General features: G+C 42.0%; 1 protein-coding gene across 10 annotated transcripts in view; it reads left to right on the top strand.

The window, feature by feature from the left end:
• The first annotated feature begins 5236 nt into the window (after positions 1-5236).
• Positions 5237-22428, top strand: part of LOC129812846 (ryanodine receptor 3-like) — a 199661-nt gene continuing 182469 nt past the window's right edge. For 6 of the 10 annotated variants that reach the window (XM_055864768.1, XM_055864769.1, XM_055864772.1 and 3 more), the window contains exon 1: positions 5238-5840. In XM_055864768.1, the coding sequence (XP_055720743.1) occupies positions 5793-5840 (48 nt within the window). In that variant the 5' untranslated portion in view covers positions 5238-5792. Of the gene's footprint in view, positions 5841-22428 lie in introns of all 10 variants that reach the window. The other 4 variants (XM_055864766.1, XM_055864767.1, XM_055864775.1 and 1 more) reach the window with 1 other exon arrangement.

Consider the following 22428-nt stretch of genomic DNA (forward strand, 5'->3'; position numbering starts at 1 on the left):
ATATGTTTAAAGGGGTCTAGTTAGCATATGTGCCTTCAATTTCAATACATTGAATCCATGATACTCGTGGTGTATAAAAATATCTTCGTGGTCACATTTGTGATCAATGGGAAAATAGTGTCTCTAATGTATATATTTAATCATAGCAGATTATTATTTTTCATTAGATTGAAGTTGGGATATACACTGAGTGTAGAAAACATTAAGAACACTTTCCTAATATTGAGTTGCACCACTTTTGCCCTCAGAACAGCCTCAATTCATCTGGGCATGGACTCTACAAGGTGTTGAAAGTGTTCCACAGTTGTGTCACGTTGGCTGGATGTCCTTTGGGTGGTGGACCATTCTTGATACACACAGGAAACTGTTGAGCGTGAAATAACCCAGCAACGTTGAAGTTCTGGACACACTTAAACCGGTGTGCCTGGCACCTACTACCATACCCCCTTAACTCTTTTTTTGACCTGCCCATTCACCCTCTGAATGACACACATACACAATCCATGTCTCAATTGTCTCAAGGCTTAAAAATCCTTCTTTAACCTGTCTCCTCCCCTTCATCTACACTGATTGAAGTGGATGTAACAGGTGATATTTTATGAGGTGAATAAGCTTTCACCTGGATTCACCTGGTCAGTCTATGTCACGAAAAGAGCAGGAGTTCATACATTTTTTTAAGCTCAGTGTACTTGATCAAGATGATCTTACAGATGATTTTACCATTATCTATTAGCCTTTACATATGTTTAAATCAGTGATTGACTGTAAAACATCATATTTTGTTATTTCAGGGGGAATTATAGACCCATACACCAAATTAGTGTAATAACGTAACACATATTTAATGTCAATAGCATTGTTTAGTGTCTCTTGCACATTGTAGACCTGGTTTGTGTGAGTTGTGCTGAATAGTCACAAGGGTAAGCCTGGTTTATTATTATGAATTGAAGAGTGGTTACATTTCTCCAGCTGCATTCCCCCACTTATTCTGAAACCGTAGTGGGGAGGTACTTTGTTATTGTTTCAACAATGATCGTCGCTTTAAGGTCACAGATTAGTTAGGAACTCCTCTCACCTGGTTGTGTAGGTCTTAATTGGACACAAACGGAAAGGAAATAACAAAAACTAGCAGACACTTGGCCCTCCATGGAATGAGTTTGACACCCCTACACTAAGCATTCCCTACCTCCTGTTTAGGCTACATGGGTTTGCGCATGCATCAGGTGATCAAAACCAGTGTTCTGAAAAGTTTGTTTTAATAATATTTTCCTGTGAATATTTTGTAAAAAATGTCCAACGGCATAAGGAACAGCGTCAACAACCGGCAGAATAAATAGAAATTACAGTTTCAATTGAATAAAGGCCGACCTAAACAGCAATGGAGTAAAGGCCACTGGGCCAATACTCTCATGAATCCCTCTCACACTGTGGGAGGGAGGGAGGGAGGACAGGACCCTTGGTTTAGACCAGTGTTTCTTAATCCTGCTTCTTCTTCCCTAGCACTACACACCTGGTTCCACTAATTCAAGGTTTGGTGATGAGTTGATTAGTGGAATAAGGTGTGTGTAGTGCTAGGGCATAAACAAAAATGTGCAGCCCTTGGGGTCCCCAGGACCAGAATAGAGAACCACTGGTTTAGGATAAGGTCTGTCATTCCAATTTGAAAGCAGTACCACAAGGTGGCAGCATTGGACCATATTAAACATTATCTCCAATCAAGAATTGGCACAATACCTGGCTACTGTTTGAGAAAAGACAATTATAACCCATGTCAAGCAAAATACTTGCCTAATTATTAAATATAGGTATATGTAGCCTATTGTTTTTTGTGAAAGAGATGGGGGTTGGAGGGGTGAGGAAGACCTAGGCATATTCTGTCAGTAAGACATCAAATATTGACTTTACAAACATCTTAGTACATATGTTCTGTAACATTGTTTAATTACACTTTGTCTGAGAGAAAAGAAATAAGAATTTACAATTTACTGCTACAGAACTTGACCTCGTTTTAGGTTGCTGTGAATCTGACTAAAGCTATAAAAATGATCTAAGTAATCCTAATGAAAAGTTAAAGTTGAGGTAATGCATTGATTTCCTCGCCAGTGTTGCAACATAATTTCATCAGTGCTGTTTCCATTAGCCGTTTTCATCGATGTAGTCAAAACAAGGGGCTTTGAAGGGCTGCTGGGGTGAGTATGTATTAGGTCATATTTACACATTTAACTCCACTATACAATGAATGAGTTATTTACTTAAGCTACATAAGTCGATTTGCAGGCTACATTGAACATTAAACACAATTTCACTGGCCGCTTAGAGTGCAATAATGAAGCCATACTCTATACCGTTCTGTTATTCTAGGTGCTGTCCATGGTGCTGATTTGTGGAGGCAGGTGCTGTGCAAGAAGTCTATGCATATTGGATGCTATGTTTGTATTTGTATTTTGTATTTATTCAGGATCCCCATTAGTTCCTGTCAAGGCAGCAGCTGCTCTTCCTGGGGTCCAAACATATTAAAGCACTAACATTACATATAAAACCAAATATAAAACAGGACATCATTTAACATTATTACACCATTACATAACTACAATACAAAATGTTCAATACCACCATTAAGCAATATCACAATGTATGCGTATGCATGTGTCTGTACCTTTGTGTGTGTCTCTTCACAGTCCCCGTTGTTCCATAAGGTGTGTTTTTACCTGTTTAAAAAAAAAATCTGATTCTGCTTACTTGCATCAGTTACCTGATGTGGAATAGAGTTCCATGTAGTCATGGCTCTATGTAGTACTGTGCGCCTCCCATAGTCTGTTCTGGACTTGGGGACTGTGAAGAGACCTCTGGTGGCATGTCTTGTGGGGTATGCATGGGTGTCCGAGCTGTGGGCAAGACAGCTCGGTACATTCAGCTTGTCAACCTCTTACAATCTCTTACAAAAACAAGTAGTGATGAAGTAAATCTCTCATCCACTTTGAGCCATGGAGAGATTGACATGCATGTCATTAATGTTAGCGCTCTGTGTAATTTTAAGGGCCAGCCGAGCTGCCCTGTTCTGAGCCAACTGCAATTTTCCTAAGTCCCTCTTTGTGGCACCTGAAAACACTACTGGACAGTAGTCTAGGTGCAACAAAAATAGGGCCTGTAGGATTTGCCTTGTTGATAGTGTTGTTAAGAAGGTAGAGCTTTATTATGGACAGACTGATCCCCATCTTAGCTACTGTTGTATCAATATGTTTTGACCGTGACAGTTTACAATCCAGGGTTACTCCAAGCAGTTTAGTCACCTCAACTTGCTCAATTTCCACATTATTCATTACGAGATGTAGTTAAGGTTTAGGGTTTAGTGAATGATTTGTCCCAAATACAATGCTTTCAGTTTTGGAAATATTTAGGACTAACTTTTTCCTTGCTACCCATTCCAAAGATAACTGCAGCTATTTGTAAAGTGTTGCAGTCATTTCAGTCGCTGTAGTAGCTGATGTGTAGTAGCTGCCGTGTATAATGTTGAGTCATCCGCATACATAGACACACTGGCCTTACTCAAAGCCAGTGGCATGTTGTTAGTAAAGATTGAAAAAAGCAAGGGGCCTAAACAGCTACCCTGGGAAATTCCTGATTCTACCTGGATTATGTTGGAGAAGCTTCCATTAAAGAACACCCTCTGTGTTCTGTTAGACAAGTAACTATTTATCCACATTATAGCAGGGGGTGTTTTTCTAGCAGCAGACTATGATCTATAATGTCAAAAGCTGCGCTGAAGTCTAACAAGACAGCCCCCACAATCATTTTATCTTCAATTTCTCTCAGCCAATCATCAATCATTTGTGTAAGTGCTGTGCTTGTTGAGTGTCCTTCCCTATAAGTCTGTTGTCAATTTGTTTATTGTAAAATAGCATTGTATCTGGTCAAACACCATTTTTTACAGAAGTTTACTAAGGGTTGGAAACAGGCTGATTGGTTGGCTATTTGAGACAGTAAAGGGGGATTTACTATTCTTGGGTAGTGGATTGACTTTAGCTTCCCTCCAGGTCTGAGGGCACACACTTTCTAGTAGGCTTAAATTGAAGATGTGGCAAATAGGAGTGGCAATGCCGTCCGCTATTATCCTCAGTAATTTTCCATCCAGATTGTCAGACCCCAATGGCTTGTCATTGTTGATAGACAACAATGATTTTTTTCACCTCTTCCACACTGACTTTACAGAATTCAAAAGTACAGTTCTTGTTTTTTCATAATTTTGTCAGATATACTTGGATGTGTAGTGTCAGCGTTTGTTGCTGGCATGTCATATGTCATTTGCTTATCTTGCCAATGAAAAAGTCATTAAAGTAGTTGGCAATATCAGTGGGTTGTGTAATGAATGAGCCATCTGATTCAATGAATGATGGAGCAAAGTTAGCCTTTTTTCCCAAAATGTAATTTAAGGTTCTCCAAAGCTTTTTACTATCATTCTTTATATCATTTATTTTTGTTTCATAGTATAGTTTATTTTTCTTTAGTTTAGTCACATGATTTCTTAATTTGCAGTACGTTTGCCAATCAGTTGGGCTGCTAGACTTTTGCCATTCCGTTTGCCTCATCCCTCTCAAGCATACAATTTTTCAAATCCTCATCAATCCAAGGGGATTTAACAGTTTTTACAGTCATTTTCTTAATGGGTGTGTGCTTATTACTAACTGGAATAAGCTATTTCCTAAATGTGTCAAGTGTAGCATCTGGTTGCTCCTCATTACGCACCACAGACCACAGCAAATATTCTTTACATCATCAACATATGAATCACTACAAAACGTATTCTATGACCTCTTAAACACTATATTAGGCCCAGCCTTTGGAACTTTGGTTTTCCTAGATATGGCTACTATATCGTGATCACTACATCTGATGGATCTGGATACTGCTTTAAAGCACATTTCTGCAGCATTAGTAAAGATGTGGTCAATACATGTTGATGATTTCATTCCTGTGCTGTTTGTAAATACCCTGGTAGGTTGACTGATAACCTGAACCAGGTTGCAGGCACTGGTCACAGTTAGACGTTTTTTCTTGAGTGGACAGCTTGATGAGAGCCAGTCTATATTTAAGTCACTCAGAAAATATACTTCTCTGTTGATATACATATACATTATCAAGCATTTCACACATATTATCCGGATACTGACTGTTAGCACTTGGTGGTCTATATCAGCTTCCCACCAGAATGGGGCAGATGGACCTGTAGCCATATTACTTCAACTGTATTTAACATGAGATCATCTCTAAAGCTTTACAGGAATGTGGTTCTGAATATAGACCGCAACATAGCGTTAGATAACGCTGTTAATTTAATTAATGTCTATAGGCTATGTACTGTTAGATATATCTATTCGACGCGCCTAAACAGTTAAGAATACTATCACTGAATACATCACCAAAGGAAAAGCTACTATTGTGCGGCTGTTGTATGGCGAGGGAATTTTGATAGCTCACGCTTTAATGTTTGTATTAATAAGATCCACTGGTGACGTCGAAGATAAAGACCCGACTGCCGTATTTTGACTGCAAGACTATGCTTCACATTCCAGCCCCGCTCTCAATTGTTCCAGCCTATACCAACGCTCACACGCTCTCTCGGGAACCGTTGGCATTGGCAGTGAGCGAGCGGGCATGAGTGACAGTCTGCAGTAGTTCGCTCGGGCTCCCAACCTCATATATTGCGTTGGATTAGCTATATGCTAACATCGATTAGAAAGAAGAGTGAGCCGAGAGTGGAGGCTACCCGAGTCTGAGTAGGCTCCTCAACAGCCATGGCTGAAGGTGGTGAAGGGGAAGATGAAATTCAGTTCTTGAGAACTGTAAGTAGCCCAATGTCCGTTCGCTAATTTGTGTGGCAACCTGCCTCCTGCGTGCATTTCCAGTGTTGTATCCCATGCATGTCTATTTAATAGCCTACTGCAGATTATGCTTTACGTAGCCAGGTGGTTATAGGCTACATCTTGAGTATGAAATATTTATATAATGTAGCCAATAGGTCTAATTCAAAGTACACTGTCTCCTGAACGTGAGCGCTTTTTGGGTAGCCCTCGATAACCTGCTCCTTCGTAAAGCAGACCTGGCTGGCGACGAGAGGACCTTTTTTTGTTTGGCGCGTACCTCACTTTGATTCATTTCTAGATTTAATTTGTCCGGTTGTCTCAGTAGCCTACGTTTTGCTGTCAATGAATGCAATGGAATGCTGGAATGCTGGAATGCCTAACATTGTACTACTCCTTCCAGATAATAAGACGACTCCTGTGTCACTTTCAGCCCACAAAACTACTGCGTTGTTGTTGATTGCTAACTAGTACGTTTCCCTTTTCCAAGTGTAGCAATGCTGTCTACACTATAGTTAAAAAAGTTAACCTTTTGCATGTCCAGTTATTATTCATAACCTCAAATTCTGAATATGGTGTCTACCCAGGCAGATGTAGAGGCAGTAAGCAAAATGAAAAGCAATAGCCTAATGTAGGCCTAATATTGTTATGCTGATTTACTGTGATAGATGAGGCATTTGCAGTGGTCACTGACAGCACTTAGTTCTGGGTGCTCTCGCAGGGCTCTCCGTTCAAAACAAGCCATGTTAATTATCGGATGACAACAATGATTTGGGCAGTGGGCTTCCTCAGTTCTGTTTAACCATGCTGTCAGGCTTACAGCACATAAATCCGTCAAGACATTGCACAGGAGGCTGCTGAAGGGAAGACGGTTCATAATATTGGCTGGAATGGAGTGAATGGAATGGTATCAAACAAACACATGGAAACCATGTTTGATGTGTTCAATACCATTCCATTGATTCCGTCCCAGCCATTACTATGAGCCCTCTCTTTATGGTCTACACTACTTGCTATTACTAATCTTTTGGCATAGCAAGTTATGCTAGAAAACATAGCTTTATCTACAAAGTTGAGGCTAATATGAAACCAAAATGAAAACCCACCTCTTAAAGCATAAGCAAGCTCTTCTTGGTGATGAGGTTGATGACCTTGCTGACTTTGTCACTACAACTACAGGAAAACACATTCGAGAAATATCTGGACTAAAAATACCCCACAGTTTATCTAGGTGAAGGATATGAGGGCTGGAGGCCTTCTAGACTTCTGGACACTGGGAGGTGTTTGGTGGTTGCACATATCACAGTCAGTGGTGTTTTTCATTGGTTTTCCTTTATCAAGTTGCCTACAGTGGGAGAATTCTACTTATATTAATTATTCAGCATACCATTGGAGGGTGAGGAAGGTTGGCTGTTATAATATGAAACCATAGACTTACATTTCTTTCTTCTCATTCAAAGGCATATTTAAAAACCCAGTGGAAATTCTGTTCAGTGCAGTGGCATATTAAAGTAGATGAATGCAGAAGTGGAGAGTATATTTACAACTCAAGAAGAGCTTAGTGATTCTACTTCTGTGCAGCTAACGTGTAAAAGTGTGGAACTTGGCAGATGCCAGACGTCCTTCCTCAATGACAACGTGTGAGAAATCTTTGACCTCATCAGCTGCTTCAGGGCTGAAATCCTAAAAATGCATTCCAGTTCCTATCTCATCCTTCTCCTGCACAGATAGTAGCCTACCCCCACACATTCCCAGAAGACAAGTGTCAGTTATGGAGCACCATTAACTGTGTGAAGTGACACAGAGCTAAGAGGACATTGAGGAAAGAGAAGCTGAGCAAAAGATGCACCCTGCTATTTTGCTGTTAAGAGAGGCTACTTACTTGGACATTAGCAGTGGGCTTAGTAAGTCCATGTTTGCATTGCTCTGGAAGCCTCCTGTATTCCCAGAAATGACAGTGGGTGGGGTTTAAAATTTGTCCCTGAAAAAGCTGATGCTTCCAATGCTCCGCAGTTCCCCGTCCCTTGTTACCACTACATGCAGAGGTTGTTACATCATTATGCACACCGCCCCGAACAGTGCTGACATTTCAGCACTATTACTGCTTGGAGGGCTAGCACCTAAATGCCAGACAGCAGTCTGCACCTGTGATCTATACAGTAAAAACAATGGACAAAAGTTCTGGAGTTGGCCCTTTGGCTTTTGCAACATGGGGTTTTGCTATCTGTGCTAATTTTTTTTATCTTAGCCTATCAAATTTGCCCTGGCTGGTCCCACCACAGTTGTCCTCTTTGGCAAAGTTCAAATGTGACGCTTTGAGTTGTGAAGGCACTGCTTCTTTGAGAGACTTAGCAGCTTGTTGCATCCAAACGCAAGGGGCAGCAGCTGACTGGATGGAATGGGGATGGGGCCTAAGTGTGGCGGCAGCGCGGTGTGAATGTGTGGTGTTGCTGCAGAGTCAGGCTGCACCAGACATGCCACATCAGAGCAGAGTGCAGAAATGATTCATCAGGCCAAGGTGCAGCTGAGCTGGTTTTGACTCTATTCTCTTTGCTGTTGCCAACACGTTTAAGAGCACACACACACACAGAGTCTCTGACTGATCTTGCCCTTGGATGAATATTCCCATTTAGCAGTAAACAGGAAGCATGTTTTCCCTGTACATCCACAATGCAGCATGTTTTCCCTGTACATCAACATACTGTCTTTTACTGTAGCAGAAGAACTTAATAAAGCGGTGCACAAACTGACTTTTCTCTAGTAACAACTAAACAAAGTAATTTCCCCTGAGAGAGCAGAGGAATTAGCCTCTGGCGGCCTGCTCATCTAAATTCCAGAGAGAGGATTTCTCAGCCATGGGTAATTTGATGCTGCGGGAAGAGGAACAGTTCTTATTGTGAGCTCCGAGACTCACAGTGAGCATTCTCCAATCTCTTGTTAAATGTTAAAGGGTGCTAGGGGGATAGGGGAGAGTATAATAAGGCTAAACATTTTACTGTAGTATGGTTGTTTTCTATTTGTAGATGTCCTGAGATGGACCAGCACCAGCATAGTGGCCTCATAAGCAAGAGGATGATACAGAGTCTTATGAATAAAATCTCAGTTTATATGGCATAATGGATCAGACTGTTATTGTAAGAATTATTTAGCAAATGAACTGGAAAAGTAATACGGTATGTGACTTTTAATCCGTATCAGTAGCCTGTACGTGTGACGTGTGTGTGCCACGGTTACTTAAGTTCCAGGTCCAATGCAACCATTTGTCTCTTTTTGTCTCATTATCAAATCATTTCTGGGTAACAGTTTAAGTACCTTATTGTGATTGTTTTCAATTAAAATGGTCAAAAAGAAACATGTCTTTTTAGCAAAGATACATATCTCAAACAAGAAATTAGCTGGGAGTGGTCTGAGTGGGGAGGGGAAAACAGAACACTAGCTGTTATTGGCAGAGAGATTTGGAAGTATCTTTCTTATTGATCATTTAACTAATTTACTGCCTGTGATGTCACCAGGCAGGCCAAAACTCCATCCCACCAAACAAGTATTATTCCAACCCCATAGTGTGGAAATACTATATATAAAACACAGGAGTTCAAGTTTTTGACTGCACTGGGCCTTTAACACCCACAGGCTCTAACAGGGAGCTCATCTCTGGAGGGATGGAACAGTCTGCAGTGGGAAACAAGCCATTGGCTTCCTCTCATCTCATCCTCCGTTTGTTTGTCTGTTTGATTGTGCTGTGGTTCTGACAGGGGGCCTCTGATTTGTACATGCACCACGCTGCGTGGGACCTGATCCACACATCTGATCACTAAGGAATAGAGATGGGCTGGGGCCACACCTCCCTCCTCTAGAAGATCCCCCGCTGGATGAAAATCAAAGTCTTTGGCTCCATTAGCAGGTAGTGGGGGAGTGGTGGCAGCCGTGAAAAGGGCAGCGTGTGAGTGTGACTAATGTGCTATGGCAGTGTTTGGACTGTTAGGTTTTATGTGGAGGGACTGTCTGACCTGGCGTACCAACCAGCTGTCAGCACATTCAGAGAGACAGGCATAATGAACCATCACTGCCCCCCTCCTAACACAAAAACAACTCCAGGTAAGCTTGACTTGGCACCAACACCAAGCAGACGCTGGTGTTTAACGTCTGGCTAGTGGGTGTATTCTTTAATGGCTGCAGTGCCGGAGGTGAGCGCTTCAGTGAAATGCTTACTTACGGGCCATTTTCCAACAATGCAGAGTTAAAGATAAAACAAATAGAATTAGTGACACGAGGAACCTATACAGTGAATAATGAATAACAATAATGAGTCAAAATAACATGGCTATATAGGAGTTCCAGTACCAAGTCGATGTGCAGGGGTACGGGGTAATTGAGGTAGCTACAGTATGTACATATAGGTAGGGTTACAGTGACTAGGCAACAGGATAGACAGTAGCAGCAGTGTACAAGGCCGGTCAAAAGTTTTAGAACACCTACTTATTTAAGGGTTTTTCTTTATTTTGACTATTTTCTACATTGTCGAATAATAGTGAAGACATCACAATTATGAAATAACACATATGGAATCATGTAGTAACCAAAAAGGTGTTAAACAAATCAAAATATATTTTATATTTTTGATTCTTCAAATAGCCACCCTTTGCCTTGATGACAGCTTTGCACACTCTTGGCCCGGGGGGCGGCAGGGGGAAAGGCTCCCTCACTGGGCCAGAGGATATCAAAGGTGCCCTTAAATTTGAAATGTTTGTCATTTAGCAGACACTCTTATCCAGAGCGACTAGGGTTAAGTGCCTTGCTCAAGGGCACATTGACAGTTTTCATTAAGTTGGCTTGGGGATTCAAAGCAGCGACCTTTCGGTTATTGGCCCAACATGCATAACCACTAGGCTACCTGCCACCCTTGATGCACTTTTCCTGGGCAGTGCTCACTAGCTAGTGTGTACTCTGTGTCAGTAAGGATCCTCAGCCCTCATCACCTTTTAATGAGTGTGGTTCGGTCTGGAAACGCATTGTCACCTTCCAATGTCATTGAAATCACCCATGTGGAGTTCTGCAGTGAAATTCTGTTAATATCCTTTATGATCTTGTTTAATGAATCTAGATCATTTGGATGGTTACTTTACAAATGAATGTAATGTACAATTCAAGTTCAAGGTTGATGTTTGTGTAAAATTGCATTCAATGACATCTAGAGTTCCATATTAGTGTTGTCTTCCCAAGCTCTCTGCATAATTATTTCGAAATGACCATGTGATTTGTATTCCGTTGAACAAATCATCCCTGACTTTTTAAAATTGATATCTGGTTGCTCTTTTCTCCAAAAAGTGCTTGTCATGCAGGTGCTCTTTTTCTCTGCTGCAATTAAGCATAGATTTTCTAAACTACACTCAGTGTATTTTGTAATTTTTTTTTTAAACACCTCTTTCAATGACAGACTGACCAGGTGAATCCAGGTGAATCCAGGTGAAAGCTATGATCCCCTATTGACGTAATCTGTTAAATCCACTTCAATCAGTGTAGATGAAGGGGAGGAGACATGTTAAAGAAGGATTTTTAAGCCTTGAGACATAGTCTGCCATTCAGAGGGTGAATGAACAAGATAAAATATTTTAAGTGCCTTTGAATGGTGTATGTTAGTAGGTGCCAGGCGCACCGGTTTGAATGTGTCAAGAACTGCAACGTTGCTGGGTTTTTCACGCTCAACAGTTTCCTGTGTGTATCAAGAATGGTCCACCACCCAAAGGACATCCAGCCAATGTGACAGAACTGTGGGAGGCATTGGAGTCAACATGGGTCAGCATCCCTGTGGAACGCTTTTGACACCTTGTAGAGTCCATGCCCCGACGAATTGAGGGTGTTGGGTTTAACTCAATATTAGGAAGGTGTTCCTAATGTTTTGTACACTCAGTGTATATCCATATTGCCATATTGATTTCCCCTATGATTTCCCCTATTTTCCCATTACTATTTACACATTTCCTAAAAGTCATTAAGCATTTTTCAATGGTGCACATTTAGAAAGAACTTGTAGAAACAGTGGGGGGCTCATTTTGGGGTGGAAGCAGTGTTCAGCAGAAAGCTGCTCTCCTGTGTTCCCACCGGGTGGAAGGAGACAGACAGATAAGATAGCCTACAAAGGGAATTAAGCCAGCAGCAGAGCCAGAGATGGCCCTGTGAAAGGTAGCTGTAATTAGCTATCGATCCAGCCACCAAATGAAGAAATTTCCTGATCATTGTGAATGGTATGCAGTTAGCAGGCCTGATTGATTTGTGTTTCAGAGCATGAATATTTAATCCAGGAACTAGATTTACCTGTTGTTTAGATGCAAGAGAGATGTGTGTGGCACCTTTTCCTTAGCAAAAGTCTGCTAAGATGTTTTTTTATTCCTGTTAAAGGCATTTCATTTTCCTACTCCTCAGACTTGATGACATGGCTGTCAGAGACATGCTCTGCTCATTATTGACAAACTGGTATTTATCGATGTTTCAGTATTTACTCTATAAAATAACTTCTTAAACAGTTCCTAAGTGGCCACACTCAAGGTAGTTAGCACTCAGCTAAGTTGGTCTCAAGGTAGTTAGCACTACAGCTAAGTTGGTCTCAAGCTAGTTAGCACTACAGCTAAGTTGGTCTCAAGCTAGTTAGCACTACAGCTAAGTTGGTCTCAAGGTAATTAGCCCCACAGCTATGTTGCCCTCGAGGTAGTTACCCCACAGCTAAGTTGCCCTCGAGGTAGTTAGCCCCACAGCTAAGTTGCTCTCGAGGTAGTTAGCCCCACAGCTATGTTGCTCTCGAGGTAGTTAGCCCCACAGCTAAGTTGCCCTCGAGGTAGTTACCCCACAGCTAAGTTGCCCTCGAGGTAGTTAGCCCCACAGCTAAGTTGCCCTCGAGGTAGTTAGCCCCACAGCTAAGTTGCCCTCGAGGTAGTTACCCCACAGCTAAGTTGCCCTCGAGGTAGTTAGCCCCACAGCTAAGTTGCTCTCAAGGCTCTGCAGGACTTTTCTAGCAGGGCTTTTCTAGCAGCGCATTATCCTCCACTATCTGAGCAACCCCAAACTGCACTCATGACATTTAAAAACTGTCCCGGTTTCCACAGAAACAATGTGAGTGTTTTCTATTATAGCACAGAAATAAAAGTAATTATACCACTTTGTATACTTGGCTGTATTTCTGAATCATTCCCTCCTACATAAGCAGGACCTCTGGTATTTGTGCGATAATGATGCCTAATGTGCTGCGGTACCCAACTCCCCACTGTGCTCTTAATAAGGCTTTTAGAAGAACATTTAGTATCTGTTGTTTGTGATGCTTACTTACCCTCACAGAAATTCAACTGTCAAATTTGCAGTTTCTCATGTGAAAATCTCATGTTCACATGTGAAATTGCAAGTTCACATGTGATAACCATTCACATGTGAACATCAAATTTGCTGTTTCACATGTACGAAAATCCACATGCAAAAACATTATGTGGTGGTGAAATAGTGTTATTCTCCTAACATGTGAAACATGTTGCATTAGCAATGCTTCCACATACAGTACCAGTCAAAAGTTTGGACACCACATTCAAGGGTTTTTCTTTATTTTTACTATTTTCTACATTGTAAAATAATAGTGACATCAAAACTATGAAATAACACATGGAATCATGTAGTAACCAAAAAAGTGTTCAACAAGTTCTTCAAAGTAGCCACCCTTTGCCTGATAACAGCTTTGCACACTCTTGGCATTCTCTCAACCAGCTTCACCTGGAATGCTTTTCCAACAGTCTTGAAGGAGTTCCCACAAATGCTGAGCACTTGTTGGCCGCTTTTCCTTCACTCTGCGGTCCAACTCATCCCAAAGCATCTCAATTGGGTTGAGGTCGGGTGATTGTGGAGGCCAGGTTATCTGATGCAGCACTCCTCTCCTTCTTGGTCTTTGCTAATTTGAGCTGTTCTTGCCATAATATGGACTTGGTCTTTTACCAAATAGGGCTATCTTCTGTATACCACCCCTACCTTGTCACAACACAACTGATTGGTTTAAACGCATTAAGAAGGAAAGAACTTCCACAAATTAACTTTTAACAAGGCACACCTGTTTATTGAAATGTATTCCAGGTGACTACCTCCCAACGCTGGCAAAGGGTGGCTATTTTGGTTACTGCATGATTCCATATTTGTTATTTCATAGTTTTGATGTCTTCACTATTATTCTACAATGTAGAAAATAGTACAAATAAAGAAAAACCCTTGAATGAGTAGTTGTTCTAAAACCTTTTACCTGTAGTGTAGTTTTTTTTGTTAGGGTAGTTTACTCAGCCTTGCATTGCCCAGGCCCCAGTCGAGTGCTATTTTAAAGCCCCAATCTAGAGTTCAGTCTCTAAAACATGTCTGGTCTCTTGCTGGTGTAATCGCACATTGTCACACAATGGGCAAGGTACAGTACTACTGCACTTTACTGAACCCTACCCTTAATCTCGCTGTTTAATTGAGATACAGTATCTGCAGCATTTCCGCTGCGCAGCTCTTGAGGTCTCTTGAACTACGATAATTGCTATGTTGAGAGAACATTTTTTTTCTCTCCCGGCTGATGTCAACCTCTGAGCCTATGACCGGTATTGACGACAAGGGTTATTCCCCACCTCATAAAAGATTCTTGCCATTTTAATAACCTCTGCTTCTGCTTTCCAGCACCAGCGTAGACTAAGAGATATTTGCCTCTTATTGGACATTGTTGTAGCAGAGTCAATCATGTGTGTTTCTGCTAGGGCAGCAAGTAGGAGACAGACCAGGAAGTGCTGAGAGCAGTGGGGAGGGATATACAGCCTGCACACTGATGAGCTTTTACATATTTGAACCTCCCCATTTACCTTATCAGGGCCCGCTCTCTCTACTCTCTACAACCTGGCACTTTTCAATGAGAAGAGTGTGATTACGACCCACTGCCTTACATCTGCTTAGAAAGTAACTTCCTTGAGTCTTGAGAGAATCAATGTACTGCGGCGATAGAGAGAACTTTTACAACTGTGGCTCAACTCTGTGGTATAGGGATGGTAAAAGGCTTCTTCTCCCTTGATTGGGTAGGATTTCTATCTCAACTGCCTGTGTTACTCCTCATCAAACCACAGCGAAACTTGAAGTGTTACTGGGACATTAGCCGAAGGAGCTGACGCCACAGATTCCCTCTTTCAGCTCTTTATGTGCTTTTGCATGGAAATTAGACCTGCAAAAACAACAGAAATTGCACCGTAAGAGGTTGTAGTCTTATAAAACATTGTTAAATTGCACCCAGATGAGACATCTTTGACGCTTTTTTTTAATACTTTTTTTTTATTACTCTGTGCTTCTTCACATTATATCTGTGAAATTGGCTGTCTCTTCTTCTCTCTTTCCATCTGACTCGGAGTGTTTGAGTTTGAGTTTGAGTGCAGAACCATTGGCCTGGGCAGAGCCGTCAATCCTGGGCCCTCAAATTGTGTTTGACAAAGTGGGAGATTAGGTCTAGTTCTCAGTGCCTGCCCTCTCTGTCAGGGTTCCCACCTCTCTATTCAAGGAGGGGATAAGTACTTGGACTATTCCCTTGTTGGATTCAATTGCGGTCAGGACCTAGAATTCAATAGCCATCATCTTTTTACTACCATGGCTTAGTACTGTCACTAAAATTACCCACATTGAAATTCATACACTGACAGTAGATGTACAACAGTGCTGTCGGTATTTACCCGAAGGGGTCCAAAGGGTTATCTGCATAGACATGTGGTAGGTTAAATAGTGTGAACCTGCATGTTCTTCAGCATCCTTTTTCTGGTGGGAGGCATGAATGAGTAATCCTGTTAACTCTGTGGCAGTCTGGGAACAAGCCTAGCTCAGGCTGAGCAGCATAGCTATGGCCAATTAGTGGGTTTCTAGAGAGTTCCATGTAAACCAGTGGGATTCTGGGATCTCAGCCTCCCTGAGGGTGGGACACGGTCGCATGATGAACCCACTCCCACTCCATGATGGTTATTGGGTTGGACATCTATCGGAGGAAGTAACCTTAATGAGTCAGCTACATGCATGCATGCAGGCAGAGCTGAAGCTGAGTGCTATTCTATAGGAGGCTGACTTGGCTGTGACCGAAATGCAGTAAGGACCAACCCATCCCCAATGTTAAAATAACAGGCCGCGTTGGGTTGCAACCTGGATGGTAGTGTCTTAATAACTATGACCACAAAAACATTTCTTCTGGTAGCCCACATGAAAAAATACTACAGTTTAGTATACGTTACTACAGTACTTACAGAAATGCTGTAGAATAGTATACTACACACTGTAGTACCATCAATCATGTGTAGTACTTACTTTAGAATTATCTGCAAAAACACTGTTGTAAATATGACAGTAATGTCCACAAAACATACAGTATTCACTGTATAAACTAAAGTGAATACTACAGTAAAATGTTTGCAAAAACACTATAGTGAATATTATAGTATTTTTTTCATGTGGGAGCTTTTGATGTTATGAAGCATGGGACATTTTTGGAATGTAATGTGATTTACTGTAAGGTATTGATCGATATTGTTTAAGAGGCAAAGTCCTTTTGATGTCAAAGATGATGGATGCGGTAAGCAGCGAGGAGGATCAACGTTATACTATTGCTGTTAGTGGGAAAAGTAACAGCTCTCTTAGGTTGGCTCTTTGAAGTAAGTGGGATACCAGTAACTTCAAATGTTGGATTTTCTAGTTTGGACAGCTTCAGGGGTTGGAACCGGTTCAGTGAAAATAACTAAATGTTTTAAGGAACAGAAAACGAATCTGGAACAAAAGTGATGCATACTGAACCGTTATTATAAAAGTATGGGAATTGGTTAATAATGTTATTTTATGTTCCAGGAAAAAAAAGAATCTAGTCCCACAACAAAACACTTATGCAAAGCCCTCACTCTGTCACTCAGAAACTTATTCCAGAGTCTGCCTGCAAGTCAAATCTTTGCCTGTGAGTGTTCATGTTTAAGCTACCTACTTCTCCCACCTCCGAAGTATAGGCTACTGTACTGATGTTACAAGCTTGATTCAGAAGATAGGAAGATATATTTTTAATTAGCTAGAGAAGAATGGATTAACTTTTTTTAAATGCTAGTTAAGAATACAATAGTTTTCACATTTCACATTTATTTATTAACAACAAAAAGGTAACGTGTTTTTAATTCAGGTCTGCACACACAAGCTTGTTAGCTAGCTCAAGCTTGTTAGCTAGCTAGCTCAAAGGACATTCAAAGTTTCTCCATAGAAGCCGCTCCTCTGAGATATAATTCTGTGGACTAAATTCAGATAATGCATGTCAAAACAAGATGCCCAGCGCTTCAAGCCTCCTCGTTGCAGCCACACGTTGGCTGCTACTGTAGGTTTAATGATAGAACATGATGTGATGGGATGCATTTTCTCCATTGTTTTGGATGGTAGGCCACTCTAGTAGGCCTACATTATGATCAAATGGCCACAGTAGCCTACTTGACCCCTGTTAAAACTAATTTAAAGCGGGTACAGCCTCAGTGTTCACAGTAAACGCTTGCTGGAAGTTGCACAGAATTTTCACAATGCTGAAGTTTACACACAGCAGAACTGAAATTTGCTCAGTGATGACATTTTTTTGAGGGAACATTGGTTGCAACATTCACTACTAAGTTCCAAACTGCCTCTGGAAGCAACTTCAGCACAATAACTGTTCGTTGGGAGCTTCATGAAATGGGTTTCCATGGCCGAGCAGCCAGACACAAGCTTAAGATCACCATGAACAATGCGAAGCGTCAGATGGACTCTGGAGAGGTCAAAGCGCGTTTTCTGGAGTGATGAATCACGCTTTACCGTCTGGCGGACGAATCTGGGTTCGACGGATGCCAGGAGAACACTGCCTACCCCAATGCATAGTGCCAACTGTAAAGTTTGGTGGAGGATGAAGAATGGTCTGGGGCAGTTTTTCATGGTTCGGGCTAGGCGCCTTAGTTCCAGTGAAAGGAAATCTTAATGCTACAGCATACAATGACATTCTAGATGATTCTGTGCTTCCAACTTTGTGGCAACAGTTTGGAGAAGGCCCATTCCTATTTCAGCATTTCAAGATCAGTGTGGAAGAACTTGAGTAGTATGCACAGAGCCCTGACCTCGACCCCATCGAACACCTTTGGGGTGAATTGGAACACTGACTGCGAGCCAGGCCTAATTGCCCAACATCAGTGCCTGACCTCACTAATGCTCTTGTGGCTGAATGGAAGCAAGTCCCTGCAGCAATGTTTCAACATCTCGTGGAAAGCCTTCCCAGAAGAGTGGAGGCTGTTATAGCAGCAAAGGGGGGACCAACTCCACATTAATGCCCATGATTTTGGAATGAGATGTTTGACACATCATTTTAGTCATACATCATTTAGGTCATATAGTATAGTCTGCCTGGTCTAAGTAATTTATTGAGCTTAATGTAAAAAGCGGTTGATTTCACAGGTTAAAAAAGGAACAGAACGGAACGAAATAAACCAGTAGTTTTTGGGGGTTTGAACCAGTTTCTCTGGTTGTAACAGTGAAACAAAAATAAATGGTGGTTCTGTTCAGAACGAAATGATTCCAGCCCCTGGACAGCCTGTGGTTAACCTAAAGCAGCACCTCACCTCACAAAACGAGGCTATAAGAAGGGTACAAATGTACCTGTTTGTATTCCCCTTCCATTGGACTTTTGCAACACTTTCTCCTAGTAAAACTCCTGCTCGTCAGATGGCAGACACAGCAGTGTATTTTCAGAGTGTTTCCACTCCACTGATAAACGAGCCTGCCTGGTACAGTATGTGGAAGGGAAGAAAAGAAAGCGAACGGTATGTCCCTGGTGCAGCACAGCCCAGGTATGGCTCTGTCACAAACTGGCCCCATCTCATCACAATGTCATATACCCTCGTAAACCAAGCATGCAAGAGGGAAATAGACTGCTTCTTATATAGTGTAACCTTTTTTTTAGTGTCATTTATCTCAAAGAATTGAGAGATCGGCTAATGACTGGATTTTCAATCTAAAGTTTGAACACTGGTTGCCTCAGCTGAGGTGAAAAGCCCTTACAGCGAGATTGATGAAAGTGCTTACTTAGCCTTTCACATTAAGTTGATGCCGAGGGAGCACTGCTGCAAAGTGCAATGAAAATAGTTCTCACTCTGTCTCATTCGATACTTCATAAAATGGGAAGGGAGCCTTCGATCTGCTTGCATGGCAACTGTAAAGCATTCAAAAGAGTTTTGTTAAAACTTTTTCAAATGATGAACAATAGGAATACTGACAATAAACTGCTCAATTGTGGAGCAATCGTATAAGCCTACACTGATTGTAAAATTAAGACTCGTGTTACTCACCTATATTGTGATTTCCGTGACTAATTTGATGAGAACCATTCCTGTCCGATGGTGTAGATAGATTAGAATAGCACCGAATGGTGTTGCAATGCACAGCTGTATTGTGGTGATTAGACTGAATGAAATCACCCACAGCATGATGTGGACCAGATATCTCTGTCTCAGACAGGTGGAGAGCATCCCAGGGCTTTTCAAACATGGTTAGAACGTTACATGACCACAGGTTAACCTAGTGTGAAATAGTCAGTAGTACTACTATTGAACAGTAGTATTGGAAGGTCTGTAGAGAAATAGTAGGCTACACATGAAAAAGGATACATGGAATGGCTCTGTGCCCTACATATTGCAGTCCAGAGATTATGCCACTGTAGTAGCCTGTGCCAAAGCTGGCCACAGATATCTATGTGCAATAGCGCTCTGTTAAGCTGTCATATTCAGTGCCGTAAGCAACCTGTTTAAAGCAGGCTGAAATGTTTAATGGATGTTGAGATTAATTTAGGGTGTCACTCTGGGTAGAAGGAAGGGAATGCAGTGGAATGTGTGGTGCTGCCAGGCAGCTTGTTCTGCCGGCTGCCTCTAGACCCCACATTAGCACTTTCTCCCCCCCCAGCAGCAACAGAACAGAACAGCACACTCACAGGAACACAGCACTCTGCTCGCTTCTCCACTCCAACAGGGCACTCACTCTCTCTCTCTGTCTGAGTCACGCCAAGAGAGGGAAACAGCTAGTCCATGAATCATTCCAACACAAACTCATACAGCCAGAGAGAACTTTGTATTTCATCAGGAAAGTTCTGTATCGGACGACTTTGATACGGGTGGGAGGGAGGGAGGGAGGAACTGAGGAAGGAATGGAGGAAGGGCGACAATCATTTTTCTCCCTAAAGGTGATCTAATTTGACAACACTTATCACCCTCCCTGACATTATCTCACCATAGATATGGGGGTATTAAATCTGAACCATGATGGGTGCTGAGCCCTAAAGGTGTAAACACTTACAGGAATGTGACTGTATTAAGTGTGTATATTTTCTGTCATTCCATATATAATCTGTCTTGCAAAACAGATGGAGGGACCCTGTGCACCATTCCTCTGATGCCTACCTACAGCACGTATACCTCAGGAGCTGAGGAGGAGCTCTACGTTTACTGACTAGAGGAGGGCAATAGGCCTGGTGAACACCTGGTGTCGTCTGTAAAGACTTCTTCCAGAAACAGTAGCATAGAGGGGAATGAAGCCACCCATGAACTTGTCCCACAGCTTTATTTTGTTCTACGGTGTTTGGCCCGGTGTAACTATCTGTGTGTAACTATCCAAACACTCTGCAGGAGAACAAGCCCCTGTGCAGTATTGAGTGGCGTGGACCCTCCATGGCTGGCTGTGTGTGGTGCTGATGGGGCTGTGTTACTGCCCACAGCCCTGCAGGATGAGGGGTACAGGGTATGGAGGGTACCAGGGCATGGGCAGGCCAATGGACTGTGTGACTGAGTGCCTCTGGGTCAGGTTGCTCCCCCTGGGAAGTGCCGCTCACTACCTCTCCCCCTGACACTCTAGCTAGACCAGATGACTCCTCTGTGTTCCTGTCGGATCACTTTGCCATCAATTCCCCAGATTCCTTGGCCTGGGATCAGCCTCCTCAAATAGGGAGTGCTGCTGCAGCGGGGGCTGGAGGCTAGAGTTTACGACTTCTGTACTGGACATCTTTCACTCGATGGCAAGCTTTACAACAATAAATCTTCTTTTAAATAGGGGCCAAGTTCACTCACCACCTCTTTCGCAAACACACAAACTTGTTCAAGGGATCTGCATGGCTTATATACCCAACTGACTGAGTAGCTGGAGTCAAAATAGAAAGCAAGATTCACATCATTTTAAGGTGACAAGTTAGTGACACTGTAATGGATGGAGGGCCGGCAGCCATATTATATGACCAGACTTTATACAAGTCATGCAGTCCATGGTTGATGGATTAGGGAGGGACCCTCTTCAAGTTACCACACAAACATTGCCTGCCAGGTTGTTAGGACATGAAATATTTGACTCTTTATGTGTAATGTTTATCATTTCTAACCCCACTGCTAGAAAAGTATTGCTGAGTTCTAAATTGAGTTTGACATATGGTTGATGAAAATATATACTCTTCCTGTGGATAGATTGTGGTGTAGTATAGTGCAAGCCAGTAATATTAGCTGAAGGGTAACACTGTATGTGCCTTTTCTTATTGGGGGAAAGGTATATTGTTTTCCTCCTGCATTGTGGTTGTTAGAGAAGAGACTAAAAGTATCTAGCTGTTTGCTTTGTTTTGAGTAGCCTGCATAAATACCTATAAATAATGTACAGTATATTGTCTAAGTATTCCCCATCGCAGAGCAGCAGTATACAGGCCTGCAGAGTTCCTGTTACAACCCTAGTCAGTGTGGTGAGGTGTTACCCTCTGAAGTACCGACCTCTTTTCAAACTACAAATCAAACGCTCACATCTTAGATGCTGTTGAATGTCTGAACCGTTCCCCCTGATACTTTGCATATTCAAATGGAATAGTTTCCTCTGACTGTCAGTCTACCAGCATTGGACTAGAATAGGGTAGTGAATATGTTGGCTAGTCCACAAAGTCTGAACAGTGCACTAGTTCAGTAGTGCAGTACCTCTCAGGTGGAGAGTAAAACTTTATTTTATTAAAATAGTGAGTTTGATGGTAGGACCTGATGTCCTCTAATGCTGCTGTGATTGAGGCATGGTCAAATCCACCCGGTCCATAACACCTCTTCCCCTCAGCCCTCTGCTGTAGCCGTGTGTGCTAGGCTTCTAGGTACAAAGAAAATGTGAGAAATGCCATCAGGCGATGTGAAAGTACTTGTGATTTGATCATGGAGGAGGTGATTAAGAAACGTGTCACCAGTTTATCACATCAAGCCTCAGTCTGTCACCTCAGTCTTGACTGTGCAGTGTCAGTATTCACAGAACAGGTACAAAGTGATTTAGTCTGCAGCATGTTCAGGGAGATTTGGGATGTGCCTCACTGTTACTGTAGAGAAATAACAAGTAATTTCAGTACATATGGCTACAGTGATTATAGCAAATCAGAGAAATGAGCTGAGCCATCATTCACGTATAGTAGTAGTAGCAGCAGGCTTTTAGTTCTGCTCAATGTCAAACTGCTTTACTAGAGATGTGACCGCATTTAACGTGTCAAGATGCACTCAGTTCCTTCAAGGAT

The sequence above is a fragment of the Salvelinus fontinalis genome, chromosome 16 (assembly GCF_029448725.1).
Source record: "Salvelinus fontinalis isolate EN_2023a chromosome 16, ASM2944872v1, whole genome shotgun sequence".
Classification (NCBI taxonomy): Eukaryota; Metazoa; Chordata; class Actinopteri; order Salmoniformes; family Salmonidae; genus Salvelinus; species Salvelinus fontinalis.